The following is a 24891-nucleotide window of genomic DNA, read 5'->3' as shown; positions in this document are numbered from 1 at the left end:
CCAATGAACAGTGATCATTCTTAATTCAAGAGCTGCAGTGATTGGATATTGATGAATTTGATTTTTTAAAAACCTAATATTTCACACTAATTAAATTACAGATCACCTGCAGACGACATGACTCAGATTTAAACATTAAAACAACAAATAGATTTCCCGCCTCCTGGTCGTTTCCTCCACCGACCAATCAGGTTACAGGAAACATGTTCACAGTCTCTCAGAGACCACACCCTCTGAAGGATGAGGGCCCCTGAACTGGAACACGGCTACAGTGTCACATTGAAGTTGACCTTTGACCTCAAGGCCCCAAAGTGAGTCTAAACATTCCCCCCGCCATCACACCACCACCAGCAGGTGAACTGGTGACAGGTGAAGATGTATGTGTCTAGACTCTGACCGTCTGCTGCCTCAGCACAAATCCAAATCCCTCAGACCAGGTCCTCCAGGACCCGCCTCAGGTGCCTGTATACCTGCATGTATCAGCAGGTGTTCATAATAAAGTGCTCACCGACTGTACATGACTCACTGGTGACAGTCAGTCTTTGCTGGGGAACATGTGGATGTTTGCTGCCACCTGCTGGTTCTAAACACACATCTTCACCAGTTGACCTGTCTGACATCGTCATCATATCTCATGTACACCTGTAATAACACATCAGTGATGTATTATTACAGGTGTATATGAGGAGAGAACATGGCTGCCTGCAGAGTCAGTGATTGTCGGCTGCTTCATGTTTCACTGCTGCTGAGATGGTGAAACGACACCAACGTCTTCCTGTCAGTTAACGAGCAGCAGCGTCTGATGAGCCTGAACACAGACGACGACTCAGGTTTAACTTTAACCACATTTACCACCAAGTAGCACTGAAAGGCAAGAGATCTGTGAAAACAACACATTTAACTTTAACTTACATTTTTCAAGATTTCTCTCAATAAACAATAACGTCACCTGTCTGCCCGGGGTTGCTTATAGACAGGAAAAAAACAAATGCAAAAAAATTAAATAAAATAAAAACTTCACTTGTCTGTAAAAAGTCAGACCTGAGCTGCATCTCCGGCTCTGTGTGAACAGTCGACTGATGGAGATAAACAGCTGCTGGAGCTGATTCTCATTAAACCACAGAAGAAGAACTCATTAAAACCATGAGGAGAACATGATGGAGATCTGATGTTCGTGTTTGTCGACTGTTGTAATGTGAGGAAGATTCAGCCTCCTCGTCATCACTACACACAGCCGTTTCCCTCTTCATGTTTATCAGTTTATTCATGAGATGTGGTTCTTTCACCCACAGCTGCTGTGACACTGAACAGACTCTGCATTTTTAGATCTTTTTCTATTTTTTATGCGGATTGAAAATGTAAATAAACAGGTGGAAACAGATGTAGTGAGTATGATCAATAATAAGATGAATGACAATAAATTACCTGAAGAAAAAAACACAACCATGACATTGATGTCATCATCAGGAAGTGACGTCATAACGGATCTTCATCTCAGTCTCAATGATTACGTGGGAGGCTGGATTAAATCCCTTTTACTAGATGAGTTTATTGTTTTTAATTTGCATGAATTCATTTAGATATGAATAATTTCAGGTGTCCAGGATTTACCTGACACAGGTGACGCCTGCTGTGACCGCTCAGATCTGGTCTCTGCTCCTCGCCTGTGGAACCAGCTTCCTGGACACCTGAGATCAGCTGAGACCGTCAGCTCATTTAAATCACATCAGTTTGCTGCAGCTCAACAATAAATCACTAACATCTGTTTAATCTGGTTTATCAATTCTTTTAAATTTGATGTCACTTACTTAATATTTTTATTCTTAGATTTTAATGTCATCTTAATGTTCTATTTCTAATGTAGTTCCAATCGTGTCACACACACACACACACACACACACACACACACACGAAGCCGTCTTAGATAAAAAGTGATTTAATGTTTTTCTCTGTGACAGTTTGAGGCTCAGAACCGTCGACACTTGAATCAAAATATACACGTTTCATCAGATATAAAACCAACTTCACTCTGACTCCACCTGTGCTACAAAACATGTATGTACAGCAAACACCGCCCTCCCCTCCCCTCCCCTCCCCCCACCAACTCTCTACCTCTGACTGACTGGTCCCAGTCCTGCCTTACCTATCTCACCTGTCTCACCTGACGCTGAGGGCTCACGATGCATTCAAGGCACCTGGGGAGAAACGGTTCACAGAGATACATCAGTATTTAAATTTCAGTAACTGTTGAGGATCCAGGTCCCTGATCCGGGTCAGTGTCTCAGCCTCTGTGTGATGAACAACACGTCACTGCTCCACTGTCTGATTGTACACTACAGTCAGACTGAGACCTCGGCGTCATGTCCAGAATCTGAGGAACCAGGTCTCAGTGCTGATGTAGAAGTTTGTGCGTCCTGTTTGTGGAGGTGAACCACAGAGGTGACCTATGACCTGTGACCTCGTGGTCAGGGTCAGACTACATACTGTGGCAGTGGAGGGGGTGACACAGCTGAAATGTGTCGGGTATTTCCTGTATTTTAATACTCGTTGTGTACTGAAACTACAAGAGGACGTTCAGACCGACAGCTCGGTGGATCTGTCCCCTGGAGGAAAAGCGAGCCCTCTTCTCAGGATCCAGACCTGCAGCAGACCAGAGATGTGGTCTGAGTCACAGACATGCAACTAACATTTATATTATTATAAAAACTAAATTGTTTCCTGAATTAAAACCAAACTCAAAAGAGCCGAAGACAATCTGGAGCTGCAGATTTTTGTTTGTGACGACATTAAAAACTGAGCTGAGAGTAAATACTGACTGTTTACAGACTGTTATCAGGTTGTTTACAGACTGCAGGGACCTTTATACGAGAGCCTGAATTGCAGTGCATTGTGGGAACTCAGAGGTTCAGCCTCCTGCTGTCTGGATCTGTCCGATGGTCTGGACACGGAGCAGGATGGGACTGACACACAGCAGTCATTTTTCCTTTTTTTCTAGTTTGAAACCATCATCGACCAAACCTCCCAGGTGTCTTGAATGCACCACAACTTTACTGCCCTGAGCGGCTCGTTCAGAGTAAACCTGCGGTTCAGACAGTGAAGCAGCTTCATGGTGAAGTTCAGGTGAGCGGCTGGAATGTCGACGTAATAATATTAAGACAAAGAAGAACCAAACATCTGGGTTCAGTTCGTCTCCGACGGCGGCCGAGCGTCTGACGTCGTACGACTCGGTGCTGCGGCGAAGGCACAGAACAACTGCTGAATCAGCAGAGCCTCAAATCGCATTGGCCGGCGAAATCCAGTGAAGCGGTCGAGAAACTAATAAAAACATTCCCACAGGAAACACCAAGCGCCTAAACCAGTTCAACATCTTTTGTAATTTTTTAGTCCTTAAAACCAGAAACCTGAGGCAGGCGGGTTTGTTTGCATCTAAAAGGCCGTTTTTGGTTTCAGCTGTAGTGGATCAAACTTATAAATAAACCGTTCAGAGGCGACAGACAAGACGAGCGAACGACAAACCCAACAGAACACGACAGGAACAAACCGCCGAGACACACCCGACAAATAAAAGCTCAGGAATGATTAAAATATTGCTACAATATTTGATTTGAATAAAACGTGATTGCATACATGGAAATAAAGAAATCAAAGAAGAATAGAAAAAAAAAAGAGAATCTCATCTAGAACTAAAGACCCAGCAAACGGCTAAAACAGAATCAGTTCACATGTCTGACGCTACAGTAACCAGCAGTACAAAACACTAACATGAAGGAAACACCAATAAAATACACTTACAATGTTGATACATCTGTAATACATCTCAACAGTAAACCTTTGTCAACTGTAAACCTGCTCTTTGCCAGTTTACAGAGGCATGATGGGAGATTTGTTTTTCCGAGTCGAGATCGCTCTGACTCCAGGAATAAGGCACAGGGATGATCTGAAGGCCAAACCGGACTGTGGATAACGAGGCCTGGTCTAAGGTCTGACAGCCTGAGGTGGACTCAGGAAAGGTGTCAGAACTGGTCAAGACTAGAGTTACTTCTAAGGGGGAAACCAGAGAAGAGGACTAGGGCCTCAGGGAACTGAGATTAAAGAGAGAACTGTGAGTTCATGAATTCAGAATTCAAAGGTTTTAAATCCAAATTCTGGAGAATAAATTAAAATGACCTTAATTCTTTAGTTGTGACATTAAAGTCAAAAGGCAAGAGTGGCTCAAAGTAACAGCTCCACAACAAGAAGGTAAGAGGGGCACCGTCTGAAACCTCCTTCAAATCCTGACCATAAACTCAGAATCCTGACTTTATTCTGTGAATCTGAGATTAAACACAGAATCCTGACTTCCTCCAGACTTCAGAGAAGTCCAGTATTTTCTCCAGAGACCCTAATCCTCTTTGAAGGCAAAGAGTTTAAACAATAATTTAACATCACACCAGAGTTCACGGTGGTTTCTGCAGACGTGTTGGAATGATCGGAGTGTAGTGGACACCATCGAGCCCTCGGAGGAGCAGAGGAGTCAGATGGTGGAGTCTGAGGCTCAGATGGAGGACTTGGAGAAGGAGACCCGCAGGTGGTGGTTCTCTCCCAGGTCGTGGTTGTGGAACTCGATGAGGGACTCGATGGCCTCCTCCACTGAGCCCATCTGGATCAGAGCCATCTTGTGGTCCTTCCTGAAGGACAGAGCAGCAGGAGGTTCTTAAGACTGAGAACACGGTATTTCTCTAAAACCACAGTACAACCTCCGGACGCCGAGAGGTTTTCAAGGTTTTTAACTTTTTACAAAAATGTGACTAACGACAAACAAACATCAAGATGAAGGGATAAGGTAAAGGGGGTTTGGGGAACAGAAGGTTCAGGTCAAACTCAAAGACTTCAGGTCAGGGCAGAGACAAGGACTTCAAAGCTAAAGCTTGAGGATGAAACAACCACAGGACTTTCAGAACAAGAAAAGGAATTTAGGATGAAGGCTTGAGAACAGGGACAGGGACTTTGGGAGACAGCAGGGCAGTAGCAGAGAGAGTGGCAGGGCTTTAATCAGTGATGGATGACTTACTGGAAGAACTTGAAGGCCTTGACCATGGCTCCCGAGCTGGAAAACAGCATCTTGAGGTCATCTTCTACCACAGAAGGGCTAAAAACAAAAACAGACCAAAATTGAGAAATGTTGCAGGTGCACTTGGTTTGGTGTCAGGTGTAGTGTTCCTCAGGTGTCCATGTTTGTACTCCAGGTGTTGAAGGACTTACGGGATGTTGGAGAGGTGTAGGGTGGCAGAGGGTGGGAAGATGTTTGAGTAGTTTTTGGAGCCGGGCTTCTTGAAGCGGTGCAGGGGGGAGTTGCTATAATCTTTGGTCAGGCCCTGGTCCTCGTGGCCTTCACGGGGAAGCTGGACGTTGGTGTGTTTGGACAACGTGATGCGCAGAGGCTTCCCATGCAGCCGCTGGCCGTTCAGGTGACTCATAGCTGCAAACCAGACAAGTGGAGAACGCTGCTCAAGTTTCTGACCAGACAAGGACCGAACTGATAAGAAACTATTGTTTAATGCATCAACATCCTTCAGAGAAGAAGTCATAGTGCTGTCAAATAAGTAACGATAAAAATAAAAGGTAGACCTGCTTGTCCTCTGTACACAACTTTGTGTAGTTCTGTGTTTAGGTTTGGGAATCTTAATGTCATGATTTGAATATATTTTTGGTCCATATATAAAAATGAGCTCCAGTCTCAGGCCTGTTACGTCTGGAAGCTGCACAGTTCCACCTTCCTGGTTGTGTCAACATAACGAACATAAACCACAATGTTATTATATTATTATTGTGGCTCAGGAGGTGGAGCTGGTCATCCACCAATCAGAAGGTCGTTGGTTTGATTCCCGGCTACTGTATCATCAGTAGTAGTGTGGTTTCCATTGCGAAGCACAGATGCGTGCTTTTTAAGTGAAGTCCATTTATCATTCTATAACTGTAATCCCTTTTATCAAAATAAAAACTCAATATTAAATATTTGTCATCATCAATATCAAGATAACAAAGCTGTGATGTGAAAAGGCTGAGCTGAAAAATAACTAGGATCTCTTTTTATGAGCATCTGTAAACTGGAACCTGAATTTACCTGAAGTATCTTCAATTTAAAAAGTACTTTTCCAAGTATTTTTGTCTTGAACAGCAGAAAGTAGAGAAGTGACAGGAACTGAGGGACTGAGAATGACACGAAACAAAGGTGGCGACAATATGGAAGTGTACCAGCTCACAGAAATGGAGTTTGGTTGGAAGAACCTGATCAGGTATTTTATTACACAAAAATCCCATTATGATAATAGTCTTTGTTTTCTGGAGAATCTGTGGAAGTGAAAATGCATCAGAGACACCTGGAGAAGCAAGACATTTTAAATGTGTGATCCCTCTGGACATTAAGACGATATACTGTGGATATGTCTCAACACTGATCAAAAAGTAATAAATATTTAATGAGTATCCTGCTGGTGGCTGGTAAAAAGAACCTCAGCAGGAAATGATTATCACAGGAGACCAATGTAAATACATGGATGGAAATTATGATGGAACAATTTATAATATACTGGGAAAAATGTATTAACTATGTGACGCCACAAAGGCTTGATTTTATCTTCACAAATCCATAATTCTGTTAAGGACACAAGATGACAATCTACTCATTCATTGTCTTTTTCTACATGTGTAGAAGTATTTTGAAATCTGTGACAAACACAAATATGTCAAATACATTCAGTTTAAAATCTGAAATGATTTGTATGGAAATATGATGCTGAATGTCAGTAACATGTTACCTAGCTGAGCCTGTGTGCTGTCAGACATCTGAACCAGGGCGTTTTCCTTCTTGTTGAACAGAATCTTCACTCTCATCACGTCGCCATAAACACCTAAACACACAGTCAGAAACACAACAACAGGTGACACACTTGTTATACAGAACGTCACACAAACAGAACACCAAGATAAACTCTACAGGACACTGTGTATGACACTGGACTGACTACAGCCACGCCATTGACCCTTGGTCTAAAGCTCATATTAATCTAATGTGGAAGAGGTTCTACTGAGAACTTTGTTTTAATGTGTTAATATAGAAATCTGTGGAGGTGTAAACCTGGAGGTGGAGGAGGAGCAGCAGTGAGACGCTGCTGTCAGGAAACACTAACGAATTTATGAATTTAATTTAGAAGGCAGAATTCCTGGATGGTTATACACAGGAGATGCAGTGAGGAAACTGAGGGTCAGAGGAAATTAAAAATGGCAGATTACACCGTGGTGGAGCTCTGATGTGTGGACTAAAAACCAGGAGCAGCTGATTCAGCACTGAGGACATGCAAACTGAAGGAAACTCGGCATGCAAACTCAAACTGAGACAAGGTCACTGACGTATGATGATCACAATAGATGCAGCGCCTCAGAGTCAATTAAGGTCAAACTGAATGTGTTCACAGAGCAGCGTTTTTCAGTCAATTGTCCAATTAAAAATAAAATGTAACAATGTTTGTTTCTTTGTTCCATGTGATGATGAAATAAAACAGCTCTAGATCATCTAACATTACTTTGAACTACAAACAGTCCAGTGTGATGGTTTGATTTCTACAATTAAAAATCTTTTTTTTCATAAACATGATGTTTTTTTTTTTAAAAATAAAGATCAATAAAGCTCCATATTTTCTTCTTCTGTGTTTTATTTGAAGTCTAGATCCAGATATATTTGTAGTTTTACATCTCCTCTCTCAGGCTTCTCTCTGTTTTCTGAGTGATCCAATAAAAATAAAGCAGATTTCAGGTGAAAACACTCAGAGAAACCAAATCCTGCAAGGTTTGGATGGTGGGTCCAGGTGGGCGGGGCTTGGTGACTGCTTTGTTGTGACATCACAAAGTTCCAGAAGTCCTGACGGCTGGTTTTAAGGCTCAGTTTCTGAATACAGGCTGTGTGCATTTCTCTGTGGACTGAGGCTTTGATACTTTCACAGTATTAATATAGAAGCTAGAGCTGATCTATAATCACACTACACATGGACACAGACCTTTACACTGGAGGAGCTTTACATTTGCTTGTGAATATACAACACAACATCATTCGTCATGGTAACCGCTTTAAGATGGTCCCTGTGTCTTTAACCAACTCCTGAGAACGACAATCACTGAGGAGAAGCTGCAAATACTGTGATCAATAAACTCAAATCAAATCAACACGCGTCATCTGACACAACCAGCAGACACTCGTTTTTTAAAAATAAAAACCAAAGAAAAAAGAGGAAAAACAACCAACATGACGTTAAATCAACAGCTGATACTGAGAATTCAAAATAAGAAGCTAGTGACAACATACCGAAGAGAATAAAGAGGCAGTGGGGTGTAACTCTCTTTAAAGACAGCAGAGAAGGCAGCGGAGGGACAGGACAGGTAAAGGTGGGAGGGCAGGACAGGTGGAGGGTCCGAGGCGTTTCCATGGCAACAAATTAAAGGAAAAAAAAAAAAGACAGGTGAGGGGTCAATCAGGAGGTTAATTACCTTTGGAGAGGAGGGGTCAGATGATGTCAATATGAGAACATGGTCACACAAGACTGCACAGGTGTGTGTGTGTGTGTATATGTGTGTGTGTGTGTGTGTGTGTGTGTGTGTGTGTGTGTGTGGGGGGGGGTGTTCGGGGGATGTGGGTGGGGGGGTTTGTCTCATGACAACAGAGTTTAATATGGAGGCATTAAAAACATTACAGGAAGTCACAGGAGAGACAAAACATTCAATGTCTTACAGAAGAAGAAACACAAGGTCAAACCATGATGATGTAATGACGGACAGCCAATCACTGAGCTGCATGAGGACCTGCACATGTCAGAGCTGTGACCTCTGACTTCTGGTTGTGATGTTGATGATGTAACGGTGATGTAACGCTGGCGAGGTTTATAAGGACAGTTTGACGTCGTACAGTGGAAACAGGAGGTCAATGAGGACTTGGATCTACAACCTGGACCACTCCTGAAGGTGGACTTGTCTTCTCCTGAGCTTCAGCAGGTGGACAGACACCTGACATGATCCTGGAAGAGACCTGGTTCAGGTCCAGAGGCAGCAGAGACCAGATCCTGATGCTGCTCCACCTGCTTCACCTTCAGCTGTGACTCTGAGCTTCATCTGTTGGAGTCTGGACATTACTTCACTGAATCACCTCACCTACAGACAGTCTGTGTGACCTACGAATATCTGAACTCAGTGACCTTCATCATCTCTTCATCCTCAGTCTCCGAGATCTTTGTTGTGAGGCTTGGTTCTCATGGGCTGATGATGGTTATAAGTCCAAGTGTCTCTAAACCTCCAGTCTGGTTTGATTGACTGACTCCAGGTGTGATACCTCCTGAAGCTTCTGTTCATGTCATTAGTCGAGCTACAAGCTGTTTCAGAAACAATCTGAAAGTTTGATTTGTGTCATTAGTTACAACAGATTGTGTTTGTTCATTATTGTAACTTGGATGAAAATCTGATCAGAGCAGATCATCATGAAATCTCAGCAGCTCAGTGAAAAATCGTCAGTGGTACAAAGATCAAAGGTCAACTGACCAAAATAAAAAAAATAAAAAGTTCAGGTCACCAGAAACTGATCAATTCTGTAAATGTGACAGAAAATAGGGACCAGCTGGATAAAAAAAAAACTTAAGTTCAGATTTTCCTTAATGTCTGAGAAAACACAAGTCTTCTCCTTTAGGTTTCCTTAAATGTTCATTTAAGTATTTAAAGTTTTCTCCTTATCTTAATCTTAAGGAAATACTTAAGGAAAAAAGTTGGGGCATTTTCAGCAGTGAAAGAATGCTGCCATTAGCACCTGTGATACCTGTGATCACTTTTGGGAAGCAGGTAACATCAAAGAAGCAGGTCTCTTCCTCTTGATGTTTTGGCAGGAACTTCAGCACAGTGAACTTTGGTCACTAAGGTCTTATGTGCAACAACTTAATTAACTTTAACTAAAGAAATCTTCGGAGAGATTTTGTGTGTCACCTTTAAGTAACTCCCTCAGCTAAGGAGAAATTAACCCTTAAGTGTGACATTTAAGTAGAAAACTTAAAAGTGATTGATGCAACCGGCCCCAAACTGGTGATGGTTGATGATGATCATCACCATGACAACACTGTACAGCAGGAAGCAGGACTGTATCCTGCTGTGAGAGTGGAGGGAGACAGACTTCAAACTGTAAATGTGTCTGGAGGACGGACGTCAAAGTATCCTAACAAACCTCTGCAGAGTGAAGTGGACCAGCAGGATCAGCAGATCCAGCAGGACCCAGCAGGTCTGTGTTGATGAGTCACAGGAGGATTTAAAGGTTCAGTCTGTCTATAATAACATGCAGATGCAGCAGGAGAACACAGACCTCTGGGACAGCTCAGAGCTTAGAGACCCGCAGACTCTAATGATGATGAGGACTCTGACACTCTGTGAGACCAGAGGAGGACTTGGACTGTCTGCTCTGTTGTGGACTCACCTCGGGGTTCAGGTTGCTGACCAGTAGGACACAGTGTCCTGCAGAGATGGAGGGGAAACCCAGCCTGGTGGCCCCGGGGAGGGACAGAGAGGCCAGGGCTCCGGGCAGAGCGGGGACCGTCAGGCCTGGGTAGGGGGAGGAGACTGAGAGAGGTGAGACCAGTAAACACCACCACCAAGAACTGCAGGAGACCCCTGACTACTGACACCAGGACCCTGACAGAGTCGGGCTACATCCAGGACACTACAGACCTGCACAGACTGCTTCTGGTCCAGGTCTTTGTTTTTACAGGTGATTAGACACATAATACAGTGACACAATTTAACACCATCATAATTAATAATGATGAACTGATGACATTTATATCCAAAAGGTCAAAGGTCAACTTCACTGTGACATCATCATTACACTTCCTCTTGACCTCCTCTTTTTTTATATTGTGGTGAATTTTTGCTTCATTAGTTACTATCACTTCCTGTTGACTCTGTAACCATGGAAACAGCTTCCGCACGATTACTGCCGATTCTTTTATATGGAGCTGATCAGTTTCTTGTTTCTATGATTTCATATCTGTTGACGGACTTCTGTCTAATTTCACTACAGATGAGACTCACCTGGCTGGATGGTGAAGGCTGGCGGGAAGGCGTGAGTGGCTCCGGCATAAGGTGCAGCTGAGATGATACCTGGAGCTGCAGAACAGAGATAACACCTGAGTTACAGGTTTGAGAAACATCAAAAGTGTCGTTGTTTATTTGAAGAAATCAGGGCAGAGAGCAGGATGAGGACGTAGTCTAAGGTTGTGGTACATTAGTGGTGTGGGGGTGTCTTACTGAAGGCTGTAGCCATGGCCGGGTGCTCCATGGTGGGCTGGCTGTCTCCGGTGGGCAGGTCTGGTCTGGTGAAGTCTCTGCTCTTCTCGTTGTTGTATTTGACATTGAGGCTGGTGAGTTTGGAGAAACTGATCCTCAGAGTGCAGCAGCCGTTATAGATGTTCTGTCCATCCAGAGACTGACACACACACACACAACACACACACACACACACACACACACACACACACACACACACACACACACACACACACACACACACACACACACACACACACACACACACACGTTAATGAGAGATCAGGTCATGTAAGTGTTACGGTTCTCTGGGTCAGAACTCACCAGTTTGGCGGCCTGGGCCGACGCTCCGTCAGGATACTGCAGCAGAGCCTGGAACTGACTGTTCTTAGTGAAGACAATGATCCTCAACACGGTGCCGAACTTAGAGAAGATCTGAGGACCAGAGCGGAGCTGAGGTCAGACTGATCCTCTCTCATACATACAGCTAGCTTAGCTTAGCACAAAGACTGAAAGCAGAGGGAAATGTTAGCATAAAGACTGGAGGCAGAAGGACATCATTCCTGCTGGTCAAACAGGGAGCAGAGTAGAGCTGAGGTCAGCTGATCCTCTACACTCAATATGAAGCTACAGCTGTTAGCTTAGCACAGCACAAAGGCAAACTAGTGGGAAGGATCTGGCACCTGCCTCCACACAGGGACCAGAGCAAGTTCAGTGTGTTGGACTCCTACACTCACTACTGCACCTGAACACATCCTGTGTCAACTGTGTTTGAAGTGATGTCACTAACCTGCTGCTGTGTATCATGTGTAAACCTCTGGTTGTGTTGCTGTTGACTGATCTTACCTGGCAGAGGGCGTCCAGGGTGACGGGGTACACCAGGTTCTCCACCACCACCCTCAGCACTGTGCTCGGAGCCGCCACAGTCGGGTCCACGTGAGACGTACTGAGGGCCCGAAGAGCTGCCTGGGCCCTCTGACACGGGACGAAGGACAACATGTGAGACATGGTGGAGGACAGATGCTAACATATGTTAACAGATGCTAACAGGATGGAGTCTTACCTCCTGGTTGGGGGAGTTGTCCGTTTTCAGCTCCTTGTGGTTGGAGAACTGGACGTAGACCGGGTGGTGCCTGATGATGGGCATCACCGTGGAGTAATAACCCACCATATTCTGAGCCGCTTCCTCCGAGTTCATCTCTAAGAAGGCCTGAGGACACAGGAGACAGGAGAGAGGGGAGAGGAGACAGGGGACAGCAGAGAGGAGACAGGAGACAGTTCAGTACCACGTCCCACTACACCCCTGTAACCCCCCTGGCTTCAGAGTCCCAGTCCTAGACCTGGTTCTTGGCCTTGAGCATAAGCAGGTTGGACACGTCTCCGAAGGGCAGACCCAGGCTGATGACCTCGGCCTCAGTGATGTCGTTAGGGAGCTTGCGGATGTGGATGACCCTGGACGGCGCCCCGGGACCTCTTATGTCACCTTTGAACTTCTTGCTGTCGTTGCCATTGGCTACAGAGGAGAAGGGGGGGAGTTTAAATGATGTGTCAGTTTATAACAGTAGAATATGAATGTGTGGTGGAGACAGAGTCCACATCAGAAACTCAACATTAAAACAAACATTCACATAAAAATTGATTCAGAAAAACATCTTTGTGTCTGTTCTTCAGCTGATCAGTGTTTTCTCCACTCCATCACACAGCTGGTGTCTTGTCATGTGACTTTCTGTTGTCCAGTGTGTCAGGTGTGGTGCCATCGTCATGGCAACAGTAAAGTAACAGCTGACATTACCACACAGTTAAAGCTGCAGTGCTCTGACCTGTGGTGCTCATGATATACGGGCCGTTGGAGACGCTGGAGAAAAGTTCGTCAGATCCTCTCTGAAACAGAAACACAGCGTCAGAATGACACACACACACACACACACACACACACACATGCACACACACATGCACACACACACACTCCTGGTGGAGGCTGATAACGTGTCTCTGCTCTGATTCACAATCACACCCTGATCCAGGCTGAGTCTTTAGACTCACGTCGCAGTGACTGACATGAAGTGAACTCACGAGGAGTGTTGTTGTTGTCTGTTGTCATTACAGTGAACAGTTTTGAGTTTTTAAAATGTGAAGAATATGAACATGTGCAGTAAACACATCACAGAGAGAAAGAAACGCCATGAATTAGAAAAAAGCCATGTGCGCAGGGTTTTAAAGGTGCAGCGCCTGAAACAAATGAACTGGAAAAGAACTACAGCGTTTGGTGTCGTGCTGCAGCCTCTCACACACAGACAGCACAGAGGTGGAGACCAGTGAGGAGGGAACTTTTTACTGGAGCTGACAACAACTACAGTCGTAGCTCTGAGTGTGAGTGTCATCACAACGTCAATGAGTAAAACAGCAATCAGTGTCCTCCATCACTCCACCTGTTCAACAAGATTTAAACATGTAGAAAAAACAGCTGGTTTTACACAAGCGCAGCACGCTAACATGAAGCTAATATGACCAAGATAAAAGGAAAACTTTGTGTGTGTAGACTGCAGCTTCATTTACCACAAACTTTTATAAACTATAACTACAGCCTGAGACAGCAGCCCCCCCCAGCAGTGTTACCTGCAGTGGAGGGAGGAGGACGGAGGAGATGACCTATAGTGACCTTCGTCTGTGTTCTTCATTCAGCTTCACTCAGCTAAACTGTAAATGCACACTTCAGTATTTGTTTATTTATCGCAGTCACATCGTCATGGCAGTATTGAACAGTGTCATCGTAGATTTTCGTCATGTCGTGAGGACCAGTTGTGATCTGATGGAGCATGATGTGACGACATGTTTCACTGCTACTGTCAGACAATTAACCAATGAATGGACATTTAATCAGCTGGAGTGTTCAGCTGATTAAATCATGATGTTAATTACAGCTGAACAATGAATCTAAATATCACTGGAATCACAATATGACCAAGTGAAATATGAAAATCAGAGGAGCTGCAGTTTCTTAATAAAATATGAGCAAAATGAGTCTCAACATAAATGACTCATTGTGGTGCCACAGAGACGGATCATGTTCTCCAGATGTGAAACATGTTCGTCTGGTTCAGATCATTTTAGATTTTCATACCCACTATAATCATGACTCATATCACTATATCTATTAATGTCACTAGATCAGACAGAGGCTGCAGATGATGCGTTTATGGACCCAGTGTAAATATCAGCATTAGTACACTGACTCAAGCGAAGAGAGCCCTGCCAGAACAAAGACCCATTTCATCTGTGTGTGTGTCTGTGTGTGTGTGTGTGTGTGTGTGTGTGTGTGTGTGTGTGTGTGTGTGTGTGTGTGTCGGGAACATGTTCATGTTGTTACCATGGCAGCCACCAGGTGTCACTGTACTACACAAGAGAACTGAATCTAAACCCTGGGACTATCTGACTGGTGTAACACCAGCTTCAGTCTGAAAACACCATTGTCAGCTCAACCCCCCCCCCCCCCTCCTCCCCCTCCCCCCCCCCTCCCCCCTCCTCCCCCTCCCCCCCCCAGCAGGCGGCCGGGGGTGAATTCCTGTGGAGCTCAATGAAAACCAGATGTAGACAAACAGGCTGAGCCTCATTCAGACTGAAACTGATCCTGAACCAGTCCAGACCAGAACCACCTGAATACATCTACACCAGGTCCTGAAGAACAGAACCACCAGGAAGCTCCTCTGACTCTGACACACAGAGCTTCCTCTAGCTGCTTCACAGTAAAAGCCTCCTGTTCATCTTTCTTCACACAGACTTTTACAACAATAAAAGCTTGTGGTCTAAAACTAAACTGGTTCAGATAAAGACCTGGTCCTGTTAGCCTCTCAGACACCTGCTGAATTAATCCTCTGACATTAACCTGAATATCTGTTGTTTTCATTTACAGGTATTTACTGACTTGATGATCGATCGAGTGAGAAGTGATCAGATGATCAGCTGCAGCCGTCCTGAATGAGAGTTATCAGTATTCTTATGGTGTATTTGAATGTCTCCACAGATGCTGTTCAGACCGACAGAGGAACCTGAGCAGAGTGTTTCTCTGTGTGAACAAAGCAGCTCAGATCTTCTTACTGATACTCATCAATAATAGACAGAAACCTGAGACCTGATCCGTGTCCCTCTATCTCCATCTGTACCTGTGTGACAGCTGCTGACCCCCCCACCCCAAAACCCCCCCACCCCCACCCCCACCCTCACACACACCCCCACACACACACGATTACTGAGGCTCCTCTCTACGGACACTTCACCTCCTAAACTCAAACAGTAATGTTTGGGTATCGTAACATTTAACGGTACTACTACTCTTGCTGATACTGCTAATCGATCCGGTACTTTAACGGTACTCTTACCAATACTTTTTAAGGAAGAAATAAAAACTTGAACAAACATAACATTTGTCATTGTGACAACAGGCTGTTTCTGCATCCACTCTAGTAAAGTAGAGCCAGAGAGAGATCTCTGGGCGAAAAATACATCAAACATGGACGGATATTTGACGGAGTTGGTGAAATAAATGTGCAAGATAACGTTTACCTAGCCGAGAAAAACAACCAAAAAAAACCACGACTGCTCCAGTACCGATAGCTGAACCGTTAAGTTCAGAGCTTATTGACACTGCGGTCTTGAATAATGTAGCCCAGGGGCCCGTTCAATACCGGGGCTCGGTACCCATCCCTAACAGTAACTGACCAATCACAGCTGCTCATCACTCTCCTGTCACCAGGTGCTGTTGGTTTCCTTCTCTCCATTCACCCAGAGATCTGTCGGGGTCAGGTCTCTCTCGCTCTCTCTCTCATTTGATTCTTCTTCTTTCCTCTTTTTCACACAAATGTCAACACAATCACTTCCTGTTTCCACATGAATGAGGAAGTTACGACTCATTCATCAGATTTAAAGACAAGTTCAACTGTTGTCAGAGCATCTGACAGGTTCTATGTTTTTACAACCAGACTGTTCCAGACCAGAACCAGCAGCCCAACAGAACTCAGACCTGTTCTTCATCATCTAAACAAACTGCAGGAAAAAAACCCTGAAGTGTCCCTTTAACAGGAGCTGATCTGAGAACCACAGACCTAGACCACAGCCTGGACCAGCTGGAACCAGCAGCCTTAAGTAATAATTCAGGACCCTGAGTCAAGCCCTGAAACCACCTGACACCTTCACCTTCCTCTGGCCAATCAGAACGCAGCACGCTGAAGGAGGGTGGATGTGTGTGCAGCCTGACAGGCAGAAGTCAGGGTGGACCAGTGGAGTGTGAGGGTCTGGTTCAGATTCAGGACCTGCTGGACAGGTTCACGTTACAGTCTCCAGTCTGAATTATTTACACCTTTATGACTGATCACGTTTCACGTTTCAGTCAGCTGATCTAAATACTACAATACCCATCAACATTGGCCACCGTTGCCATGGAGAAGAAGGTGGTCGGAGGTGTGAGTTCATGAGTTGATACAAATATTAAAAAGGGAGCTGTCGCAGTTGAGGGTGAAGCTCTGCGATTGGATGTTTGTTAGTGAAATGCACCCTGGGAGTCGTAGTTCTCTCCCTCAGTAGTGTTGACTGTCTACACAGAACAGATGTTCATCATTTGCTCTGATGACTGAAGTTTCATGTTTGTCACAGCTCTGAGGCCGAGGGTCAACGTGAGGTAATTTCAGGACCAGCACCTGAACAAGACTGTTTCAGACGTTCCTTTGCTGTCTCACCTGGGATGCAGCAGCAGGTGAGTCCACACACAGATACAGACTCTGCTGGACCACGAGGTCAAACAGGTTATTAATAAACTACAGAAATATAAAACATGAACATGTTTGTCCATTAGACTTAAGAACCGACTGAAGCTGTTGATGTTGAAGCAGCTGGAAAATAAAACTGAATCACTTCTTTCATTCCGACACGGCACATAGTCAAGCTTTTCAGAATAAAAGCCACCCAGGGAAGGGATTCTTCCTCCCTCTGTTTCATGTTAAAAGCCTTGTTGAGTCATCAAGAACCAAACAGCAGCAACAAATCACTAAACTGTGTCCACGTCATTCATTCAGACCTCAAACAGTAACTCAATAATCAAATCAAAGTGAAGAACCTCCTCCTCACCTGAGGCTGCGTTCACATCAACACGTCTTCATTTTTAAACAGAATTGATCTCCACCAGACGAGAGTTTTACCTCCATATCTGAAATAATCTCCATCCACACTAACACACATCACATGACATCACCTACAATGAGCATGTGCAAGCGGTGTAAACAGGAAGTAGATTGTCTCCTCTACAGTAAATCCTCTAAAGGAGGAACAGCAGAGACAGTCACAGCATTAAAACAGAGAATGTAAATGAACAGCAGCTGCTAGCAAAGACAACAAGGTCAGTAACACTGTCATTCATTATCCTGTTGTATTCACCCCTGGTAGTCCAGGCTGATGACAGCCAATCAGGAGAGATGGTGGGTGTGACCTCATCGTTTCTGTCCATCGACACTACAACACAACCCCATAGTTTTCAAAATAAAACACAACCAAAGAGTTTCTCAAAGTCTCAGTTTGAGGGTCTGAAGACTCTGGAGTTGTGTGGACAGAGGAAGAAACGTAGAAGAGGAGATGAGTTTTAAAACTAAACTGTGTTAGTGTGATGGAGCCTGAGCGTACTGGCTTCACAGTAAGAACCAGTGCTGCAGGTAAATGTTATTTTCATTATCACTTCATGAGCTGAATAATATTGATTCATTGCTTTTGTCTATAAAATGTGTAAATTGTGAGAAACAACTGCTCTAAGTTCAAGGTGACGTTTGTTCTGCCGACAGTTCAGAACCAAAGTGATTGAGTTTAATATCAGATGAGACGGCGAGAAGTAACCGTTTTATTTAACTTTTACTTTTTGAGACTGAAATGATTATTTATTATTATTGGTTATAACATTTGCAGATTTAACAACTAATTGTTGCAGCTCCTGTTCTCAACGTTGTTTTTTCTGTAAAACATGTTCATTATGTGTTTGGACTCTGTGAAGGAGAGCTGCAGCTAACTGCTGATTATTTTATTTTTAATCAATGAATCATTAACGTCAACAACAGCCTCCAGTTTCCGACCAATGGCCAACTGCCCAATTAAAAATGTCCAAAAGCCAGACTGTGACTGATGTAAACTGAGGGGTTTGGTCCTTTACCAGGAGTGTTGTTGTTGTTGTTGATGACTAACTTGATAATCCTCAGACTTGTTGTCGAATGTGAGTCTCTGCTGCAGTTTGAGCTTCAGACAAACTCCACACTAAAGACAGAGAGTCTCCGTCCTGCCACACACTCAGTGATGTTCACAGCAGAAAACAAACCAACAGAGAGGAGGAGGAGGAAGAAGCAGGAGGAGGAGGAGCAGGAGGAGGAAGAAGCAGAGGTGCCTACCTTAGTACCAACTGTTATATCGTGGTGGACACTGCTGTGAAGAAAAGACAGCGTGTTAGAAGCAGCAGGGAGAAAAACTCAAACAGCAAAAAAAGTAAACTGAGGTTAAAGAGCTGGTGAGGAGGAGGAGGAGGAGGAGGAGGAGGAGCCAGCAGAGAGGAGGGAGAGAAGGAGGAGAGAGTCATGGTCCTGATCCTGAGGACATGGAGTCTAAACCCAGAGATGTTCACTTCTTTCCCTAAATAATAAAACAATAATCACTTTGTGACAGATCTATAATAATGAATTTAAAAGCAGAGACTTTTATTGTTTTCTTGATTGATTGACTGATTGATTGATTGGTCTACAAAAGCATCAGTAAAGTTTTTCTCTCATGATGTGGAGAGAGCGTCAGAAACTGTTGACGTGCAGCAACATCACTTCCTACTGTGCTCTGATTGGTTGGTTTGTAGAACAGGTAGGACACCTGTCTTCAGCAGGGACAGTCTGCTTTGGACAGACTTCAGTGACAGTGAGTCAAAAAGACAACAAGTTGAGACTCAGCAGATCCAGACACAGTTGATGAGACTCTGCCTGGTTCTCTCTCCAAGAGACACTCCTCTTCTCACCTGAACTCTGACCTCCAACCTGACCTTTAAACTCTGACCTGTCCTTTGACCTCTGATGTGAACTCTGACCTCACACTGTATTTACACTCAGCTTCACTTCTTTAACATTCAGCCCAGTTGAACTGAACAAACTGGACAGTCACAGTCTGAACACATCAATCATGCATGTCAGTTACAGGGTCATAATAACTGTATAATTAAAGTATAACAGCTGTATAGTTAGAGTATAATAAGTGTTTAATTCACTAAACAGTATCTGTGACTAATGTGTAGCCCAACACCAACAACATATATAAAGTGGTCTCCACCAACACAACAGAGCTGAGGCTCCTCATGACACATAACCAGAAACCTGGACCAGACCAGACCACTGATATAGCCGTCAAACACAAACCTTTCAAAGTAAAGCACTTCCTGTGAGCTCTGTCATCTGCAGATGAGAGCAACAGGTCTGAATCAGTCAGTCAGAAAATAAACACAATAAATACTGATGTTACTTTTAAATGTAGTGACCACAAACTTAAATTCATCAGCAAGTTGAGCTGAAACAATTAGTCGATTCACAGAAAAATAATCAGTAACTACATTCATCATTTACCAACAATTTCATTCATTTTTCAAATTAAAATAATGAAATGTAAAGCTGATTATTATATATATATATTTTATGCTGATGAAAGAAGAGTTCCTGTTTTGTCACAGATCAATGAACATGTGTCATTCTGCTCTGCTACACTGAGCTTATCTTAACTTTTCATAGACTAAACAATTAATTAAATAAATGATTAACAGATGAGTGGATAATGAAAATAAGTGTTAGCTGCAGCCCTTGAGGATTCATCCATCATGTTCTTTTTCATTCAGTGTGGGAAATTAAAAACTAACTCACTGACTAACTCACATTCACCAGTAATAACATCATGTTATCAACTCTGAGCTGAGTTAATATTTTTCAATATATCATGTCATAGATCAGTGACACATCAGCTGAAATGAGCTTGCTGCACATGTCAGTGTGTGTGTGTGTGTGTGTGTGTGTGTGTGTGTGTGTGTGTGTGTGTTGATAATTGACTAGAACCTGAAGAAGACGTGTTTGACAGACCGTCTCTCCTCTGCATTCAAATCAGCTGCTCAGTCAATGTCATGTGACAGGAAGCTCTTCATGTTAATTCACTTGATTAGATGTTACAGAAAATGTTTTGCTCATTTTGGCAAATTCTTCATCCATCTTCATGTGTTATAATGAATTAAAACCATAAACTAAGTCCCTGGAATTAATTAACTCTAAACATGCTAAAGATCTTTATATTATTTAGAAAATAACCTCACTATTGAATATGTATGTTTTTATTTTTGTTTCATTTTATTCAATTATTTTTGAACAGTTAATTTATGATTAACCCTGTTTAATGTATTTTAATGTTTAATTGTCTCTGTGTAAATGTCTCTTATGTAGTGTTTATTTTTACTACTTTATTTTAATATAAAATTAATAACTGACTTAAAAAAAAAAGTTACAGAAAATGAATATTCGTTTCATAAACTGTATCAGCAGACCCTGGACTCTCTGGTCTCACTGCTGACAGTCTGGATCTGGGATCACCATCTAGTCTGCATTATAAAAGCTGCAGTCAGACATTAGTAGAACAGGTGTAAGACTGATCAGGTCTGACTGTAGCTACACCGTGACGTCAGCTCCTACTCCACACTCGCATCAAACCAGGTTACATGTTGAACTAATGATCTCTGCAGGAAAAACACCACTGCTCTATTTCTGTCCATCCAGACACAGCCGAGAGCTCACATCCACTTCCTGTTGGTTCCCAGTACAATCACTCATCAGCACGAGACAGAGACCACCACCACCATCATCCACCTGTCCCTCTGTCCCTGGACCTGAACACTGTCCCTGTTCAGACCACACTCACACGGGGAGGTGGACCTGAACAGCTTCAACACCTGAGCGGTCTCTATTCTTCAACATGAAAGTTACAAAAGTAAAAATAACATCTTCAACCTGATGACATCAGTCACAGTAATATTACATCTGAATATATTTTCTAATGTAGCTCAGACTAGAAATGGGCCATTAATCGTATTTTATTTTCGATCACAATTATTTTATTTTATTTTTTATTACTTAAACAAGATAATCCAAATAAAACAATCATTGTGCATCATTCTGTTTTAAAACAAATTTCATCCCCCCTACAAATAACATCGCCCATCCACTTCCTGGTTACGTCTCGACCTACGTAGGAGTGCGACATCATGAGTCGGTCCAGCCTTTAAATTCATGTTGAATATATGTTCTGGAGTTTTCCGTGTTTGTGCAGCACTACAACATATTTAATCTCATTTAATTTTATTGATTATTTTTATATACTGAATGTTTTTAGTCGTTTTCAGTAGTGTGTTGAATTACAGTAATGTTACAACATAGTTGAGCTTATTTATTTTGAGCTACTTTATTTTTATATATAATTGTATACATGTTTTTTGTTTTTTTTTATTCATCTCTTTTTTTTTATTTATTTATTTATTTTTATTTTTTTTTATCTGTTTTCCGTTGAATTGTATTTAAAATTGAAGAAAGTTCAGTTTCTAAAAGTTTCTTAGGTTCAATAAATGCTGGTGTTTCCAAAATCAGTGAATAATCGTGTTAAATAATCATGATCTCAATAGTGATCAAAATAATCCTGATTATGATTTCTGCCATAATCCAGCAGCCCTAGCTCAGACTGTTCTAGGTCTTTTATCAGGTTCTGAATTTACAAGGTACTATTGTGTTGATTTTCGTTTACATGTCAATACACCTGTACACCACCCAGCCCTGATCAGTACCGGATGACACACTTATTCTAACCCGGAAACTGAAGAAATTATAGAACCAAAGACTCAGGAAACAGAAACAGATTTAAAACTATAAAAACTAAACAACAGGCCACAGCACAAAGAGAGTTAAATGTGAAAATGAATGAGAGGGGCACAGAGTTGGACAAAATGTCTGAGTCACTGAGGTAATACTTAAAACAAAAGACAAACCGGCTGGTCAGGCTGACGCTGATACGACTGTACAGACTGTAAACCAGCTGGAAGAGGACCCCTCAGGGCACGAATGAGTCCTGACGGAGCACAAATATTCAAACGCCTCCGAGTCTCCAGCGCCTCACTGCAGCCAACATTTCATCATACGTATAATACACCCGTACAATATACCTGTACAATACACACGTATAATACACCCGTACAATACACACTTATAATACACACTTATAATACACTCGTAGAGGAACGGAAAACATGCTCACAGGCAGGAGGCTGTTCATAACCACAAACAAATCATCAATATATGTAATCAATGGAAAATAAACTCGTCAGTTTCTCTTTGACAGGTTTAACTTTTATCACATCAACATACACTTCAAACAGCTGGAGGGTAAACTGGTTAGTTAGCTCACGTTTCCACCCTTCTCCAACAACTCTATGGAGTTCACTCTGTCTCCAACTGACCTGCAGAGTCTCAGGTTAAAACTAACTGTCTCAGTTATATCTAAACTTCTCCGGTCTAAAGGCTCCGTTAGACCACTCATGAACTCCATTTTTAAACTCTTTGTTTTCTTCACAAAACCACACACCTATTAGAACATGACTCTCACACTTGATGACTGAACAGGAACCACTCCTTAATTCGGTTTTCATGCAACACACGAAGATCAATTATTTTGTATAAACGTTTTTATAAGTGGCTTGCTGCAACAACAACAAAAAACTCCAGTGTGAAACTGCACCGTTTACAAGTTGTTTCCGCACTCTGTAAGTAGAACTTTATAACGAACTCCAAATGAAAAGGCATTATTTTACAGGTCTCATCCATGTCCACAAAATGCACCCATTAGAAAACACATCCTGGACTCTGCATGGATCAGGTGGGTCTGTTCTTAAATTCCGCACATATTTACCACACGAAGCTGCATCAACTTTAATTAAATCTACAGTTTAACAAGGGGCTGGTTTTGTTGCATAAACGTCAAGTTAGGAGATATTCAGTTTGAATTCCACCGTTTTACAACATTTGAGCAACAGTTAGCCCGGTCACTATCGAGCCCGTAAAAACCAAACTTTATATAAATAATGATAATTTTAAAAGGATAATAAAACAATGGACATGCTGGAACAAAACTCTTCGACCTTAAACCAATTATTATTCTTCAATTCCGCATCGATGCAACACTCAAAGCTTCAACAAATTTAACAAAATCCAAACTTTCACAAGTGAGAAACAGTCCGGTAAAACCTCCGCAGTGGGCGTGAGAACATCGAACAGAACGACTTGAAGTTAAAGTTCTTTGAGAATCTCCGTACAACTTGAAACTAGCTTTAAAATCATCTTATACGCTACGGAGACGTGTTTTGGCAGGAAAAGGGGCCACAGTAAACTGCCAGGTTGTGTTAATGGAGTTTGGTGTGGAGTTGTGTCCGCAGAGAATGGCCCGTCCTGAGGCTAACACTACAGCTAACTCTGCTAGCTTAGCTTCCTGCTCCTGCCACAAACACAACTTTAGGGGCAGCTGAGCAGCAGGAGCCGCCGCTGCTCTCTAAATAAAACATTTTCCCGCCACATATTTATCTTACTGTCCTGAAGTGTGAGTGAACCAGACAGAAACTACATTTAACTGAGGTGTGAGGTAAGTCGATGGGAGAACTCACCCGTCCATTGCACAACACGGAACTGCGGAGCAACAGGTTCCAGCCAGCGGCCAGCAGGACATCCAGCCACCGCCGTTATAAACCTACAAAATGGCGTCCGGCGGGAGGAGATCCCTGATTGGACATTGGCAAAATTTGTAGGCGTTCCAGACGGGAGCTGCGTTGTGATTGGCTGTTTGAACAGCGAGCGCAACAACAAAGGCCTGAGATTCCAACGATCAAAGATTGTCTATGGAGAAGATCCACGATTCGGTAGAGAAAAACGGACACGCGGTTCACTCAGCGTCAGTGGGCGTTGTCCCGAAAAAACATCAACCGATGAATGTGTCTGCAAGGCCGGACTAACAGCCCAAACACACACCCCCGGGACCCTGAAGCCCCAGGTTTACCCCATAGAAGTTCTGTTTGCATTAATTAAATTAATCACAGATTTGTAAGAAATTAGCATCACTGAACTACAATATACACGACCACAACCCACACGAGACAACGCCCCTGGGCACAGACAGTAAAAGGCCCCCACCCCTCCTTTCTTCTCTTGTGTCTCTTTGCAGTGGTTTGACTTTCCAACAGGAAACATTAGGAGACCTCTCAGGTCCCTAGACCTGTACCTGAAGGCCAGTTCAGTAATCCATCCGGTCCTCCGTCCTCCACCTTGGCCCTGGTCTTGAAGAGGGACTCTGTGTCAAATCTAGTTTTATTGTTTTAGTTTCTATTGAACTCCATTGTTGTCATTTTTTATGAGATTTTAATGAAATTGTTTTGACATTTTTCATAAACATGTCATAAACAGACAGACAGAAAACCTCTGTTTTACTCCATCACAGGAGAAG

The 24891-nt window shown here is 43.1% G+C and overlaps 1 protein-coding gene across 4 annotated transcripts; it reads right to left on the bottom strand.

Annotated features, from left to right (window-relative positions):
- Window positions 1–1920: 1920 nt before the first annotated feature.
- LOC130170822 (polypyrimidine tract-binding protein 1-like) lies at window positions 1921–24146 on the bottom strand. 4 transcript variants are annotated; one of them, XM_056378474.1, is made up of 15 exons: window positions 24059–24110; window positions 18741–18774; window positions 13146–13206; window positions 12666–12838; window positions 12389–12535; window positions 12172–12300; window positions 11650–11760; window positions 11308–11485; window positions 11092–11166; window positions 10478–10620; window positions 8339–8372; window positions 6798–6890; window positions 5242–5458; window positions 5051–5128; window positions 1921–4667 (listed from the first exon to the last, which is right to left on the bottom strand). In XM_056378474.1, exons 1-15 carry the CDS (start codon window positions 24064–24066, stop codon window positions 4535–4537), a joined length of 1614 nt encoding a protein of 537 aa, XP_056234449.1. In that variant the 5' UTR covers window positions 24067–24110; the 3' UTR covers window positions 1921–4534. The 4 variants fall into 4 exon arrangements, with proteins under 4 accessions (XP_056234449.1, XP_056234450.1, XP_056234451.1 ...); XM_056378475.1 differs by having other exon boundaries at window positions 10478–10602; XM_056378476.1 differs by having other exon boundaries at window positions 18741–18771; window positions 24059–24081.
- Window positions 24147–24891: the final 745 nt, after the last annotated feature.

Source organism: Seriola aureovittata, chromosome 6 (assembly GCF_021018895.1).
Source record: "Seriola aureovittata isolate HTS-2021-v1 ecotype China chromosome 6, ASM2101889v1, whole genome shotgun sequence".
Taxonomy (NCBI): Eukaryota; Metazoa; Chordata; class Actinopteri; order Carangiformes; family Carangidae; genus Seriola; species Seriola aureovittata.
The sequence above is the reverse complement of the archived record's forward strand: the minus strand, read 5'-3'. Positions and strand labels throughout refer to the sequence as shown.

What these genes read in the sequence shown, in the direction of transcription:
- LOC130170822 (XM_056378474.1), bottom strand. An exon ending in CCCTGGACGCCCTCTGCCAG is followed by an intron (nt 11,761 to 12,171) that starts GTAAGATCAGTC and finishes TCTGGTCCTCAG; the next exon opens with ATCTTCTCTAAGTTCGGCAC. An exon ending in CAGCACACAGGCTCAGCTAG is followed by an intron (nt 5,459 to 6,797) that starts GTAACATGTTAC and finishes TCTGGTTTGCAG; the next exon opens with CTATGAGTCACCTGAACGGC.